Below are 12,548 nucleotides of genomic sequence, written 5' to 3'. Positions count from 1 at the left end.
GAGCCCATCACCACAATGAAAACAAACTAATGTCCTATAATTGGTATGCTAGCTATGACTAATTAAATTTAGAAAGTTTTTATTTAAAAAATTGTTAGTATATGTTTGCAGTGCATACTGACTACACTAATCACGGGGAGGTGAAATATGCACATAACACATCTTAATTCTGTTTTGTATCTCCTCCCTCTCCTCCATCTCCTACTCCCCCTTCCCTTTCACACAAGATCTGTAGCTATCATCATGTACTTTCAGGTTAGCACATCCTACTCAGCCCAATAGCTCTGCCCTACACAAAGAACAAGCACAGCAGGCTGAGCGTGTGATGCACACCTGTAATCCTAGCACTCAGGAGGCTGCGGCTGAGGCCAGCCTGGACTACACAATGAGCTCAAGGCCAGCCTGAACTAGTGATGAGATCCCATCTCAACAAATGAACACAGAAACCGACCAAAACCAAACCAAACCAAACCAAACCTAACAACAAAATAAAACAAACCCCTACCAGCTTGTTTCTGTAAGGCTTGTAAATTTGCTCATTACCTCTGCCAGTCCCAACTCACTGAACTCTGTGTCTCATGAATATGATGTTAAGTTTTATTTCTAAGTAGACAGAATAATATGGAAAAAGTATTTTGAAGAATTTATGAACTTGAACAAGACAGAGCCAGCCACGGTTATTCACACTTACAACCTTAGCACTTGGGAGACTGAAGCAAGAGGATTCTGAGTTTGAGGCCACCTGGCCTACATAGCAAGACCTCCTCTCAAAAGATCAACAAACAAAATGAAACAAAACAACAAACAGCTCTAGAGGAAACAGAGTAATCTGCCTATAACTGACTGCAGCAGGGTGACAAAAGATATTCTTCTCCTTTCAGTCCCTTTGACTAAGCCCAGACTCAAGCTTTCCCTCTTTATCTTTGCTGAATCTTGTTAGAGCAAGAATCCTGCCAACTTGGTGGCAAAAATCCCTGTCCTCAGTATTTTATCTCCCTGACCTGCCTCAGCAATAATCTTCAATCAGAACACTTCGGCCTTGCTGCTTCCTGAGCCCCTCTCCTTCCCCGGACTCCCACAGTCAGTGCTTCTCGGCTACATGTTGCTGCCTGCCACGCTGCAGTGGAGTCCAGTCTCTCTCGCACCACAAGACTTTGAAGCAGTCATCTCTGTATGAATTTTTTTTTTCTTTTTTTTTTTTTAACTTTTAACACAGGGCCCTGCTATGCAGTTCAGGCTGACCTCGAACTCGCAACAATCTCCTGCCTCAGTCTCTCAGTGTTGGCATTACAGGCCTATGACATCACCCCTGGCTCTACAACTATTGTGACAGCTTGCCTTAAATATATTCTACTCATTTTGTTTAACTTTTCTGTGAGACTGAAGCGATCAAAGCCAAGAATACTCCACCACTGATACCTCCAGCCCTTTATGACTCTGAGATGGTGGTCTCACTAAATTGTCCAGGCTGGCCTGGAACTTGCAGTCTTCCTGCTGTGGCCTTCTGGTGTTGGAGGCATGGCCCACCATGAAAAAAAATCTTTATTTCTCCCCAATTCTGAGGACAAAATCTAGGTCCTTTATGCACTGAACTATACCTTAGCTCTCTATTTTTTATTCTGAGTCAGGGTCGTGACAAATCCATAAATTGCCCAGGCTGTGCTCAACCTTTGATTCCTTCTATGTTAGCCTCTTCCCAAGTAGCTAGAATTAGACATGTATGCCACAATGACCAGCTCCCTTTTAATCTTTCAATGTTTTCTGTAACACAGGTTGGTATAATACAATTTGAGACACAGAGATCCAACAATATTCAGCAAACTCCTGTTGCTCATATCACAGGGATAAACTGAAGTTTTGGGGAAAATGTTATTCATAACAAAATTCAAGTATGTTCCTGACTACTTACCCATATAGCCAAGTTTTTAGTAGTTCAAATAGATACTTATACTAACTTAATTGGAGCCAAAGAGAAGTATACCCTTTGGAGGACAGGGAACCTGAGATGAGAACTTCTCAGAGAAGTAATTATGTACAACACATTTGCTTGTTGAGATATTCATGTAAAGTAAGCTTAGCCTGCTACTACTGTCTTTCTTGCAAATGTTTCTTTTAGTTCCCTACCAGTGAGTTTATGACTCTTGCCAAAAAGTTTGTTTTCTATTAGCTCTGTCCTAAATGCTTCTCTTCCAGTTTCCTGAGCATTATATTCTAAAGCTTTTGTCTTTTCACTTAATGTTTTATTTAAGCTTTCCCTTCTTCCTAGGTCTGTTCTTAGCTTGTTGAAAACATTTTTTTCTTTTGCAAGATTCTTTAAGGTTAATAAAACAGGTACTTTTTTCTGTCTGTTTCTGAGGCAAAGTCTCACTATGTAGCCCAGGCTGGACTGGAACTCACAGTAATCTTTCTGCCTCTGCCTGCCAAATGCCATGGGATCCAGGTGTGCACCACCACTTCAGGCTTATAATGGGAAAGCTTACTTATCTCCAAATACCACGCCTTAGACATTTCTGATTTCCTAACTAGGAGTATAATTGTAGTTTTCTTTATATCTTAGTAACAAAAAGTATTCAGTCTCCAAATAATTTCCAGTGGGAATGAACTGTTACTTCTAAAAAGCCTCTTTTTCTTTTTTTTCTTCTTCTTTTTTTTTTACCGGTACCAGGGATCAAACTCACGACCATGCGCTTGCAAGGCAGGTGCTTATGCTGCTGAGCTAAATCCTCAGCCCCCAAAAGCCTCTTTTTCTGTATCTACATGGTAACTTAATGAGCATTTCCTCTCAGTAAACGCAAATCTGTTTGAAGGACACAGTTAATTTTCTCTAAAGCCGCCACTCCCTTTCTCTTGGCTTTTTCTTCTTTCTTTCAGTGTTGTTTTTTTTGCCATACTAGTGATTAAACCCAGGGCCTTCACACTGAGCTACATCCCCAGCCATTTTAAAAATTAATTTTGAGAAGAGGACTTGCTAAATCACGAAGTTGCCCAAAGTGGGCTTGCACTTACAGTTCTCTTGCCTCAGTGTCCCAGAGTGGTAGGAAGACAGGTGTGTGCCTCACCACGCTCATGGCCCTCCCTTTTCAATGCTCATGTAGGTATCCTTTCATGAGCATAGCTGACTGGCAACTATATGGGTAAAATAATGATGTTTTCTTTAAGAAAGAGGATACCTATCTTGCTGCTTCTTCTCTCCAGAGTATAAGGATACCTGATTTGTTAATCAGGTTATAAAATAACATGAAATTACATGAAATATAATAAAAATCTTCAGTGAATGCCCTAGAAACAGAACTATGTAATTTGAACATCAAAATGTTAATGTTAAGAACTACTTAACTCTCCCAAGCAACCAGCTCGCCTTCCCGGTAAGCAGCTGTGAGCCTACCAGTATGTGGGCTGAGAATCAAACATCCCCCCTTTTCCCCACTAGCAAATGGGAGCCAGAGGTCTGAGCATGTCTTGGGAGGCTGACCATATGCAATATAGCAAATTAGGGGGATTTCCTTCAACCATCTCTTTGAAGGCAAATATTTTTATCACTGTTTTGATTTGTTCTGATTAATGTTATTGCTCTATTCAATATTCTGTTTTGATAAGTTCTATAATGTTCTATATTTCAATTGATTTTGCTATACCTGATGGAAAGAACAACTATTGTGAAGATAACGAGATATACTATGGTACCTATTGCTGTTATCCCGGTAACCTGCTGTGAAGTTCTGTACCAATTTCACTGCACTGTCTCAATTGGCTTTGTTCCATCTTGTTCTGTTGTATTTTACTACCTTCAAAACAATTAAAAAAAAAAAAAACTACTTAATTCTAAGCCAGGACTGGTAGTGTAATCTCTGGAGGATGAAGCAGGAGGATCACAAGTTTAATCCTATCCCAAACTGGGCATGGTAGCTATAATCCCAACAGCTGGGATGGCTATAACCCCAACACTCAGGAGGCTGAGGCAGGGGGGGATCGCTGTGAGATTGAGGCCAGCCTAAGCCATATAGTGAAACCCTTTCTTATACAAACAAACAAGTTCAACACCTGTTGTGGGCAATTTAGTGACTCAATGGACCCTATTTATTTCAAAAATAAAAAGGGCTGGGGACATAGTTCTGCATGAGGCCTTGGTTCAGTCCCAGTACTGGGTGTTGGGGGATGGAAAGATAATTACTGGACTCCTTTGACAGGGCCTGTTCAAAGCCTGTTTCCCATTTTACAAGACACGTGTGCACTGGGAAGGACATGCTTGGGCGCACCTGGTAGTCCGAGGGCATGACGGGCCCGCCTGAGCTGGCACCCGAGGGCCCAAGCCGTGGCTTCTTGTTTGGAGGCACCTGGCTTAGGCCGGAGTCCTGGCTGTGCTGCAGCCCTGCCGCCGTGGCCCCCATGCCAGCTGCCACCCCACCTGTGGTCCCGTTGGTCTGGGTGCTGCTCTGCTGCGGAGGGGGTGCCTGTGGAGGGGCTGCCGCCTGGGGTGCAGGGGCTGTGGGCTGCTGATGTTGGTTCTGCTGCTGCTGATTCTGCTGTGAGGAGAGGAAAACGAGGGAAGGCCAGTAGGAAACTAAATCGATAGCAAGTTTCTCCCACCACCTGAGGTACACATGCGACTGCTGACCCAGCTGGGGGCCAGCCTGTAGTCGACGACTGTGTGACTGGGGTGACTGGGAAATGGGGCAGCCAGAGAACACCGGTCCCCAGAAGCAACATCCTGAGCCCCAAACGGGATGTGTTCTTTGATGTTCCTTTGGACTGTACAATAACCCTCTGAACTAGCCCAGACATCCCACTGAAGGACACAGGAAGGAAATAGCTCTGCACTCATTAAAACAGCTGTAGGAAGTTTTTGAATCATAATTTTGGAAAAGTAGAGCAGTATGGGAAGGGGGCTGATACAGCCAGTAAAAATCCAGCTTGCATGACCCAACAGTAAAGATGCATAAAGGAGTAGGACTCAGGACTCGGGGAACAGAAGAGTTCCACATCATTCAGGGCGGATCAGTGTGTAAGAGTCACCCCTCCTGTTATCTTTCTGCCTACAGTATTCTCTGCCAGTTCAGGCGCACAGCGCATTTCTTACCTTGTCACCTTTCTCTTCAGGCTCATCTTCATTAAGGAATTCTCGCTTAGGGTACGGGATCTGGCAGCCAGCAAACACACTAAAAAGCATTACACAGAAACACGCCATGACCTATAGACTCTGACATCATTACTCTGTTACTTTAAAATTCTACTTTTTCTGTCTTCACTTATTTCTTACTCTTCATCTGTGCTAGTGTTTGCTTGATGCCTCCCAAAATAACTAAATATAAGCATTAAGAACAGTTCATTGCCACTTTGAATTTCAAATCATGACTCCTACTGACACACACAAGAGAATCTTCTCCACTTTAATTTCATTTGCACCAAAAATAACTGAATCCGTGTTTGCGTCAACAAGGAAAAAAATTTTCCCTCAAGAAAAGAAATGCACCTTTCACAAATACAAGCACAAAGTCAGTATCTGAGTGAGCTGTGCACACATTCTGCAGACATTCCCTGCTGGTCTGGTAACCTCTCATCTACCTGTTCTCCTCTGTCAGAGAGAAAACCAAAGCAGCTTTAGTTTTCATCTGTAAAGCTGTCTACGACGCCTATTTTTATTCACATGTCTCTGTCGCCTGGCCTGCTGGAAGGCACGGGCCCTTTCTCTGTATCAGTTTCATGAAGAGAGTAACGCATTTCCCTTGCTTCCAGCCACTGTCTGAGGAGGAAGGGGATACATACTCTAATGTCGGCAAGGGGTCCTCCTGAAAGTAGGGGTCCTGCAGAGCCTGCTCTGAGGTAATTCTTTTGGTTGGATCCATAGTAAGGAGTTTCTGAAGCTAGAAAAAATTGATACCACATGAAACTGTGTTTACAAGTCAGTGTCTTGACCTTTTAAAACTTAGTCTGGCAGGATTAATATCAAGGGTATCTTATGCTATGCAATGTATACAATTTACACAAACATGGCAAAAATCAGCAGCATTACAGCCCCTTTAAAATCCTTTTTCTGCTGATAAATCACTTAAAAACCTAAGACCAGAATCAAGGTTGACACCTCAAGAGAAGTACTTAAATGACATTTCAGCATTCACGAATTTCTTTCATTTCAAAGGGGGAATAGCTGGGACAATGGAGAAGCACCTACCAAAAGGAACACTTTGCTGTCAGGCTTGACCTTGTGTTTCTCCATGTACTTGATGAGGCTACTGTTGGCATATCTGCAAGGACAGCACATAATTTATATTTTTAATTAAAAGCTCCTAGACTAGTTTCCTTACAAGCCATTGGCTTTTCTGATAAAAAAGACACATTACCCAATATTGGCAAATGTGTGAGGAAACAAGAATTTCAAGCCATTGGCTTTTCTGATAAAAATAAAGAAACACATTATCCAATATTGGCAAACGTGTGAGGAAACAAGAATTGTAACACACCACATCTGAAAGGCTGCATTTTAAGTCATTTTGCAAAATCAACCATTAGTGTTGAAAATTACTATATCCTATCAGTTAGGAATCCTGTAGATACATACTTTTGCACATCTGTATTAGCACACATGGGTAACAATATTTCTAGCAGCATTTTTGTAATAGTAAAAAGCTATAAACAATCCAGTATCTACCAAATGAAAAAAACTGGTACATGATTACACATCCACAGGATGGAGAGAAAGCATATCACCCTGAAAATGAGTGCGTAAAGCCAAGCGTGGGGAAACCAGCTGCAGGGAAAACCAGACAGAAAGTGTCAATTCTAAAGTCAGAGATGATGACACCGAACAGTAATCCTGAGAGATACATTATGTAAAGTAAAGATACGATAAAAACAAATTCAGAGCATCCACATTCTGTCCTCTTACAGAGTTTTAAAACAGGCTATTTCAGTAATCGAATAATATTCTACTTCGCTGGTAAAAAAATTGGTGGAGGGATATTCTAAATATACTACATATATTATTTTCATCATATATTTCTACATACAAAATATTTCAAATTGAAAAACTAAAAATAGGTAACATGTTCATGGTAAAAAAAATCAGAGAACACAGAAAAGTATGAAGAAGAAAATTAAAATCACTCATCATCAAGTCACTTAGTGATTAAAAAAACACTATAAAGTTTTCATTAACTTCCCTTTGGCTTTTTTGTATGCCATCATGCATATTATTCAAATAGAGGAATTGCTTTGGCTTTGTTTTTATAAAAATTGAAATCATATACAAAAATTGTCATGTTTTTTTCATTTAATCCTGTTTCATAAATACTTTCCTGGTCCAATGCTCCTTAAAGGTATTATTGTGAGTGGCTACATATCTCCTACTGGTATATAAGTTGTCTGATGACAGCTATCAAATAGAAGTCTTTGTAGGTAAGTATGATGCACATGACAAGGAGGAAATACTTCATAGCAGATGAGAATCAGTGTTTTTTTTTTTTTTTTTTTTTTTTTAGTACCAGGGATCGAACTCACAACCTTCCTTGCCAGGAAGGCGCGTATGCCACAGAGCTAAATCCCCGGCCCCTCCACTAGTTTTGTTTCTTGTTTTTTGAGATGAGGTCTCCTGTTGTCCAAGACAGCCTCGCACTCCGGTGATTCTCTTGTCTCAGCATCCTAAGCAGCTGGGACTACATGTATATATTGTCATTACTGGCTCAGAATCTACTTTTTTTTTTTTTGAGACAGGAACTCAGTATGTACTTCAGGATTCCCTCAAACTCAGTATCCTCAGTGCTGAGATTAACAGGCATGTGTCATCACATCTGGCTAGGATCCACATTTTTAACAGGGTCTCCAAATGATCTATAAACATATACAAGTTTGAGAAGTCCTCATTCTCACCAGAAAAATACATGTGTCCATTTTATTGCACTCTTCCCAACACATATGTCTATATATGCAGTTGAAACTTTTGTTTGGTTGGTTGGGCTTTTATTTTTTGCTTTTTTTCAGTACTGGAGATTGATCTCAGAGCCTTGTACGTGCTAGGCAGATGCACTACCCCTGAACTACACCTACAGCCCTTTTCAATATTTTGAAATGAGGTCTCACTAATCTGGCCTAGAATTTGTGGCCTTCTCCTACCTCAGCCTTTAGAGTAGCTGGAATTAGGGGTATGCACCACTGTACCTGGATTTTTATAAATATAAATATAAATATATACCCCCCCACAACCATATGTATAGATTTTGTTAAGGTATTTTTTTTTTTTTAAAGAGACAAAGTGTCCCTACACAGTTCAGACTGGCCTTGAACTCACTATGTAATCCCAAACTGGCCTACAAATCACTGCCAACTCTGCCTCAGCTTCCCAAGGAATGGGACTGCAGCTATGTGGCACCACGCCCTGTCTCAGCATGCACATTAATAACTCCTCTCCACTGTCTGCTTTCTCTCTTTTCCCCTCTCTGTCACTTCTACTCTTCTTTTCTTCTACTTAATACACATGTCTCTATGAATTTGTTTTACTCAGATCGTGAGTCTTGTGTTATTTCTGCCATCCCTCGGTTTTTCATTACTCAGATGACAACTCCAAAATTATGATACTGAATGAGATCTTTATCACACTAAAACGGAACATACATTTAAACTGTCTACTGACCCTGAAATTCCTAGAAGTTTTTAACTATTACAGCCTAAATTAAGCATGTATGTTAACTGCATCTGGAATATAATCCTCCAATCATGGGCATAACTAATACAATAAAACAGAAGTTTCCCTGTCTGTCTGTCTCTGTGTCTCTTTCCTTCCTTCCTTCTCTTTCTCTCTTTCTCTCTCTCTCTCTCTTTCTTTCCTTCTTTCTGTTTCAAAGCCATGATCTTGTTTTAAAGCCATAGACTCACTATGTAGTTCAGGCTGGCCTGGATTCACTATATAGCCCAGGTTGGTCTCAAACTCATGCTGATCCTACTGCCTCAGCCTCCTGAGTACTGGGATTACTGGCATGTGCAACCACACCCAGCTTTGAAGTTTCTGATTTAAATAATAAACTACAGCTTGTTTTTTAAACATTCAGTTTAAATTTTCTCACTGAGGTTATGATCTGTAATTCATGCTATGGTTTGGTGCACCAATGTTAGCAGCTGGTGCCCGCAGGAGGCCATTTGGGTAGTGGAGGGTTCTGTCCTCAGGTATGCCATTAGCGGCTCATTACAGAGGCTCCGCACAGCCTTCCCCCGCGCCTGGCACACGGCACAGGAGGCACAGCAATGGGGCTCCCCTCTGGAAGCAGAGGGCGCCCGCCCAGATGCCGAACCTGCAGCACCTTGGTCTGGGCCTTCCTGCAACTGTGAGAAAACACATTTCTGTTTGCTATAAATTTCCCAGTCTAAGATATTTTTAAAATAGCGGCACAAAGGGGCTAAAAAAATGATGCGAGCCTTCCAGAGCCTCCAATGACACTAACAGCCCATCATGGGATGTATGCCATAGATTTGCCACCACAAGACCAAGGAATTAGGGCATTACTTACGTCGTTCTTCTAAAGTCTTTTTGAAGTGTAGGGTATTCTGGCATCTTTCTAATATCTTCCCAGTCTTTATCTTACCAAAAAAATAAAAAACAAAAACAAAAACCCCACAAATTTAATATTGTTACAGAAAAATAACATGCTAAACTTTAAAATCTAATTTTTAATTTAAAAGTAGACATATACATACTTTAAATAAATATAACTTTGAAAAGGAATGATTCTGATATGTAACTGAAAATAGAATTTTGAAGAGGAAAAAGAATTACCTGCAGGAAACCCCATGACACTAAATATCCGATCCAGCTGATCGTGGTGAAAGGGGTTGCTTGTTTTTATATCTTCCTGACGACAGTGAAAGATAGGTTCTGAAGTCAACAACTCCGCAAATATGCAACCAATTGCCCAGATATCTATGGAGCAGAAATGTTATTACATTTCCTTAGTTATAATTTCTGAGTAATTCCAATATAAATAAAAGAACACTTCAGTAAAACAATATACAAAGTATAATAAATGTATTGAGAAAACATACACAGTATATGGGACATGAAATAACTATCATCATGAAATTGAAAGCCAAATGAAAACATTTATATGTAAATTTCCTAACGTAGATAAATTTAGGAAAAAGTAACATGACAAGAAATGGATTCTTTTCTCTTTTTTTTCCTGTTGCTTGTTGTGTTTTGAGAGAATCTCACTATATAGTCCAGTCGGGCCTTGAACTCTGGCCTCTCCTCTGCCTCAGCCTCCCAAGTGCTGAGATTATAGGTCTGTAACACACCCACCCAGTTCAAAAATGACTTTTTTCCTTTTTTAAAAATTAATTTTATTGGTACACTTTTGAGATACATAATGATCACAATCATCATAGAAAATTTATGTCTGCACAAAATATCTTAATGCCTTTTCCCCATTCCTTTCCCTTCAATCCTCCTTCCCCTCTCCATTCTTCTATTTTTTAAAGTCCGCATTCCCTCTCTTCCCTTCGACCATCCTTCCCTTGTTCCCCTTCCCATTTGAATATTTTCTTTCTACTTCCCAGTATCTATCATCTAAAAAATGACTTCCATAGATTTAGCAAAAAAATCTTTCTAATTAGTATTAATAATTTAACCACTAGGGCTGGGGATTTACTCAGTGGAATAAGTGCCTGCCTAGCAAGTGCGAGGTTGTAAGTTTGACCCCAGTACCAAAGGGGGGTGGGGATCACTGAAATATTTGACTGATAATCTGGTAGAGGGAATACTATTCAGCTCTAAAGAATGAAGCAATACCAGCATCAGACACGATGCTATAATTCCTTTAACGTGATCAAATGCACAGTGAGAAAGGTGATAGTTTTGAGTCTAGAAAGACAGTAAAAAGAAAAACTGACAATCTCAGGTTTTGCAACCAACTCAAAGGTCTAAAAGCTGATAAATAATTCAAGTATATGCAAGCATAGAGTAACACCAGTAGATAGATTTGATCAAACTATATTTGCTTAGATGATGCACCACCCTGCTTTCACCCCCTGGGACAAAGAGAGATATCTTTCAAAGTTTTATTGGGTGGGGGGGGGTGAGTTTTATTAGGGGCTAAGAATGTGTTCTTAGTGATAGAGCGCTTGCTTTGTGTGATCAAGGCCCTGGATCTGATTCCCAACATTGCAAAAAATGGTTTTATTAATTATTTAAGTTACTAGTTATAGATTATTCTACTGGTTTTATATACTAAAATAATGCACTTTATATTCTAGGACTATAATGTGTTCACAATGCTTTCCCAAATGTATAAGAGAATTAACTTTTGTGAGATGTATTTTCACATTTGCCCATTAAAAAATGCTTTTTAGTAAGTATTTTTTAAAAGGAGAAAAATAATAATGTTAGGGATATGATAGTACACAGAGAAGTACAGCATTTAAGAGCCTATCAAATATGAGAATCACGTTCTGTAGACAAACTAAACCAGAAGAGCTTAATTATATCCATTAGATAAGAAAGCTGTCAATGTACTGTTTTGTAAATGAATTTCCAAATTGGAAAAAAAATAGTCATGCCTCTCTCGTCTGACCCTAGTCAGAGATGATTTCCTTCCATGTTAGGTTGGCCCTCTGGACAGTGGGAACACGCCCCTTCACAACCATCTTTAATTACACCATTACCTATTATCACAAAAGGCTATGAAATACAATGTTCTCTTGTTTACTGACCCAGCAGAGCCATTATCACCACCAACACCCATCACTGCAGAGTGAAGCAGTGGTATCTGCAGCACCTACTTCTCCTCTTCCTGCATCCACATCCTACTGCTGCACACTGGCCCCTGATAGTCCCATGGCTCTGCTCCTTGTGGCCTTTACTGTACAGACTCGTGGGACTGTCACTGTGTGTTGCTGGTCACGCCAATTCCTGGCTTGTTCTCTATTCAAAGGACAGGCGTCAGGATCTAGGTTTCCATATGCATTGCTAAGATAAGGAACCTCAGAGTAGTAAGCAGAATTACATTCTGTTTCCTGCCTTATACTAGCTTTGAATTATAAACGGTCACCCAGCTCTTATAACATTTATACCACCTTCTCTTGAGGTCTCTTTCCTCAGTCAGTGATTTGGTCTCCTGATACATCTACATCCACAACACCACCACCACCACTGCGGCTGCCATGGCTGCTACCGCCCTCTCTCATTAAATGTTACTCAGTAATATTGAATCAGCAAGTTCTCTTTCCTTTGTGCTGAACAGAAATAACTCATTTCTGACATGGATCAGCTATAAACAGAGTGACTGAGTATATGGGTACTTATGTATGATTGCTATGACTGTATTTCAAACCCAAGGATACTGAGATGGAGATCACTCCTTTTCTTTTCCTTTTCTCCTAGGTTCTGTTGAGATTGGGTAATTGGAACTTGACTAAAATTAGAAATTAGTGATTATATTTTTATCTTTAAGTGGTAAGCCTCATTTACTGAGCAAGTAAGCTGCAAGCTGGTTAAAACAATTTCAGTTCTACTTAACTCTGAGGAAATGGAAAATGTACTTGTTTGCAGTTCACACCCAGTTTTACTT

At 40.2% G+C, this 12,548-nt stretch overlaps 1 protein-coding gene across 11 annotated transcripts in view; it reads right to left on the bottom strand.

The window, feature by feature from the left end:
• The window catches only part of Cdk19 (cyclin dependent kinase 19), a 175,572-nt gene that overhangs the window by 24,431 nt on the left and 138,593 nt on the right, over window positions 1-12,548 (bottom strand). For 7 of the 11 annotated variants that reach the window (XM_063253903.1, XM_003466444.5, XM_063253906.1 and 4 more), the window contains 6 exons: window positions 9,761-9,904; window positions 9,495-9,564; window positions 6,170-6,242; window positions 5,764-5,861; window positions 5,078-5,156; window positions 4,257-4,523 (listed from right to left, as the gene is read on the bottom strand). In XM_063253903.1, coding sequence (XP_063109973.1) covers window positions 4,257-4,523; window positions 5,078-5,156; window positions 5,764-5,861; window positions 6,170-6,242; window positions 9,495-9,564; window positions 9,761-9,904 — 731 coding nt within the window. The remainder of the gene's footprint in view (window positions 1-4,256; window positions 4,524-5,077; window positions 5,157-5,763; window positions 5,862-6,169; window positions 6,243-9,494; window positions 9,565-9,760; window positions 9,905-12,548) is intronic. The other 4 variants (XM_063253907.1, XM_005002223.4, XM_063253900.1 and 1 more) reach the window with 1 other exon arrangement.

The sequence above is a fragment of the Cavia porcellus genome, unplaced genomic scaffold (assembly GCF_034190915.1).
Source record: "Cavia porcellus strain 051 isolate PalLab524CR breed Dunkin Hartley unplaced genomic scaffold, mCavPor4.1 scaffold_7, whole genome shotgun sequence".
NCBI classification, from domain to species: Eukaryota; Metazoa; Chordata; class Mammalia; order Rodentia; family Caviidae; genus Cavia; species Cavia porcellus.
The sequence above is the reverse complement of the archived record's forward strand: the minus strand, read 5'-3'. Positions and strand labels throughout refer to the sequence as shown.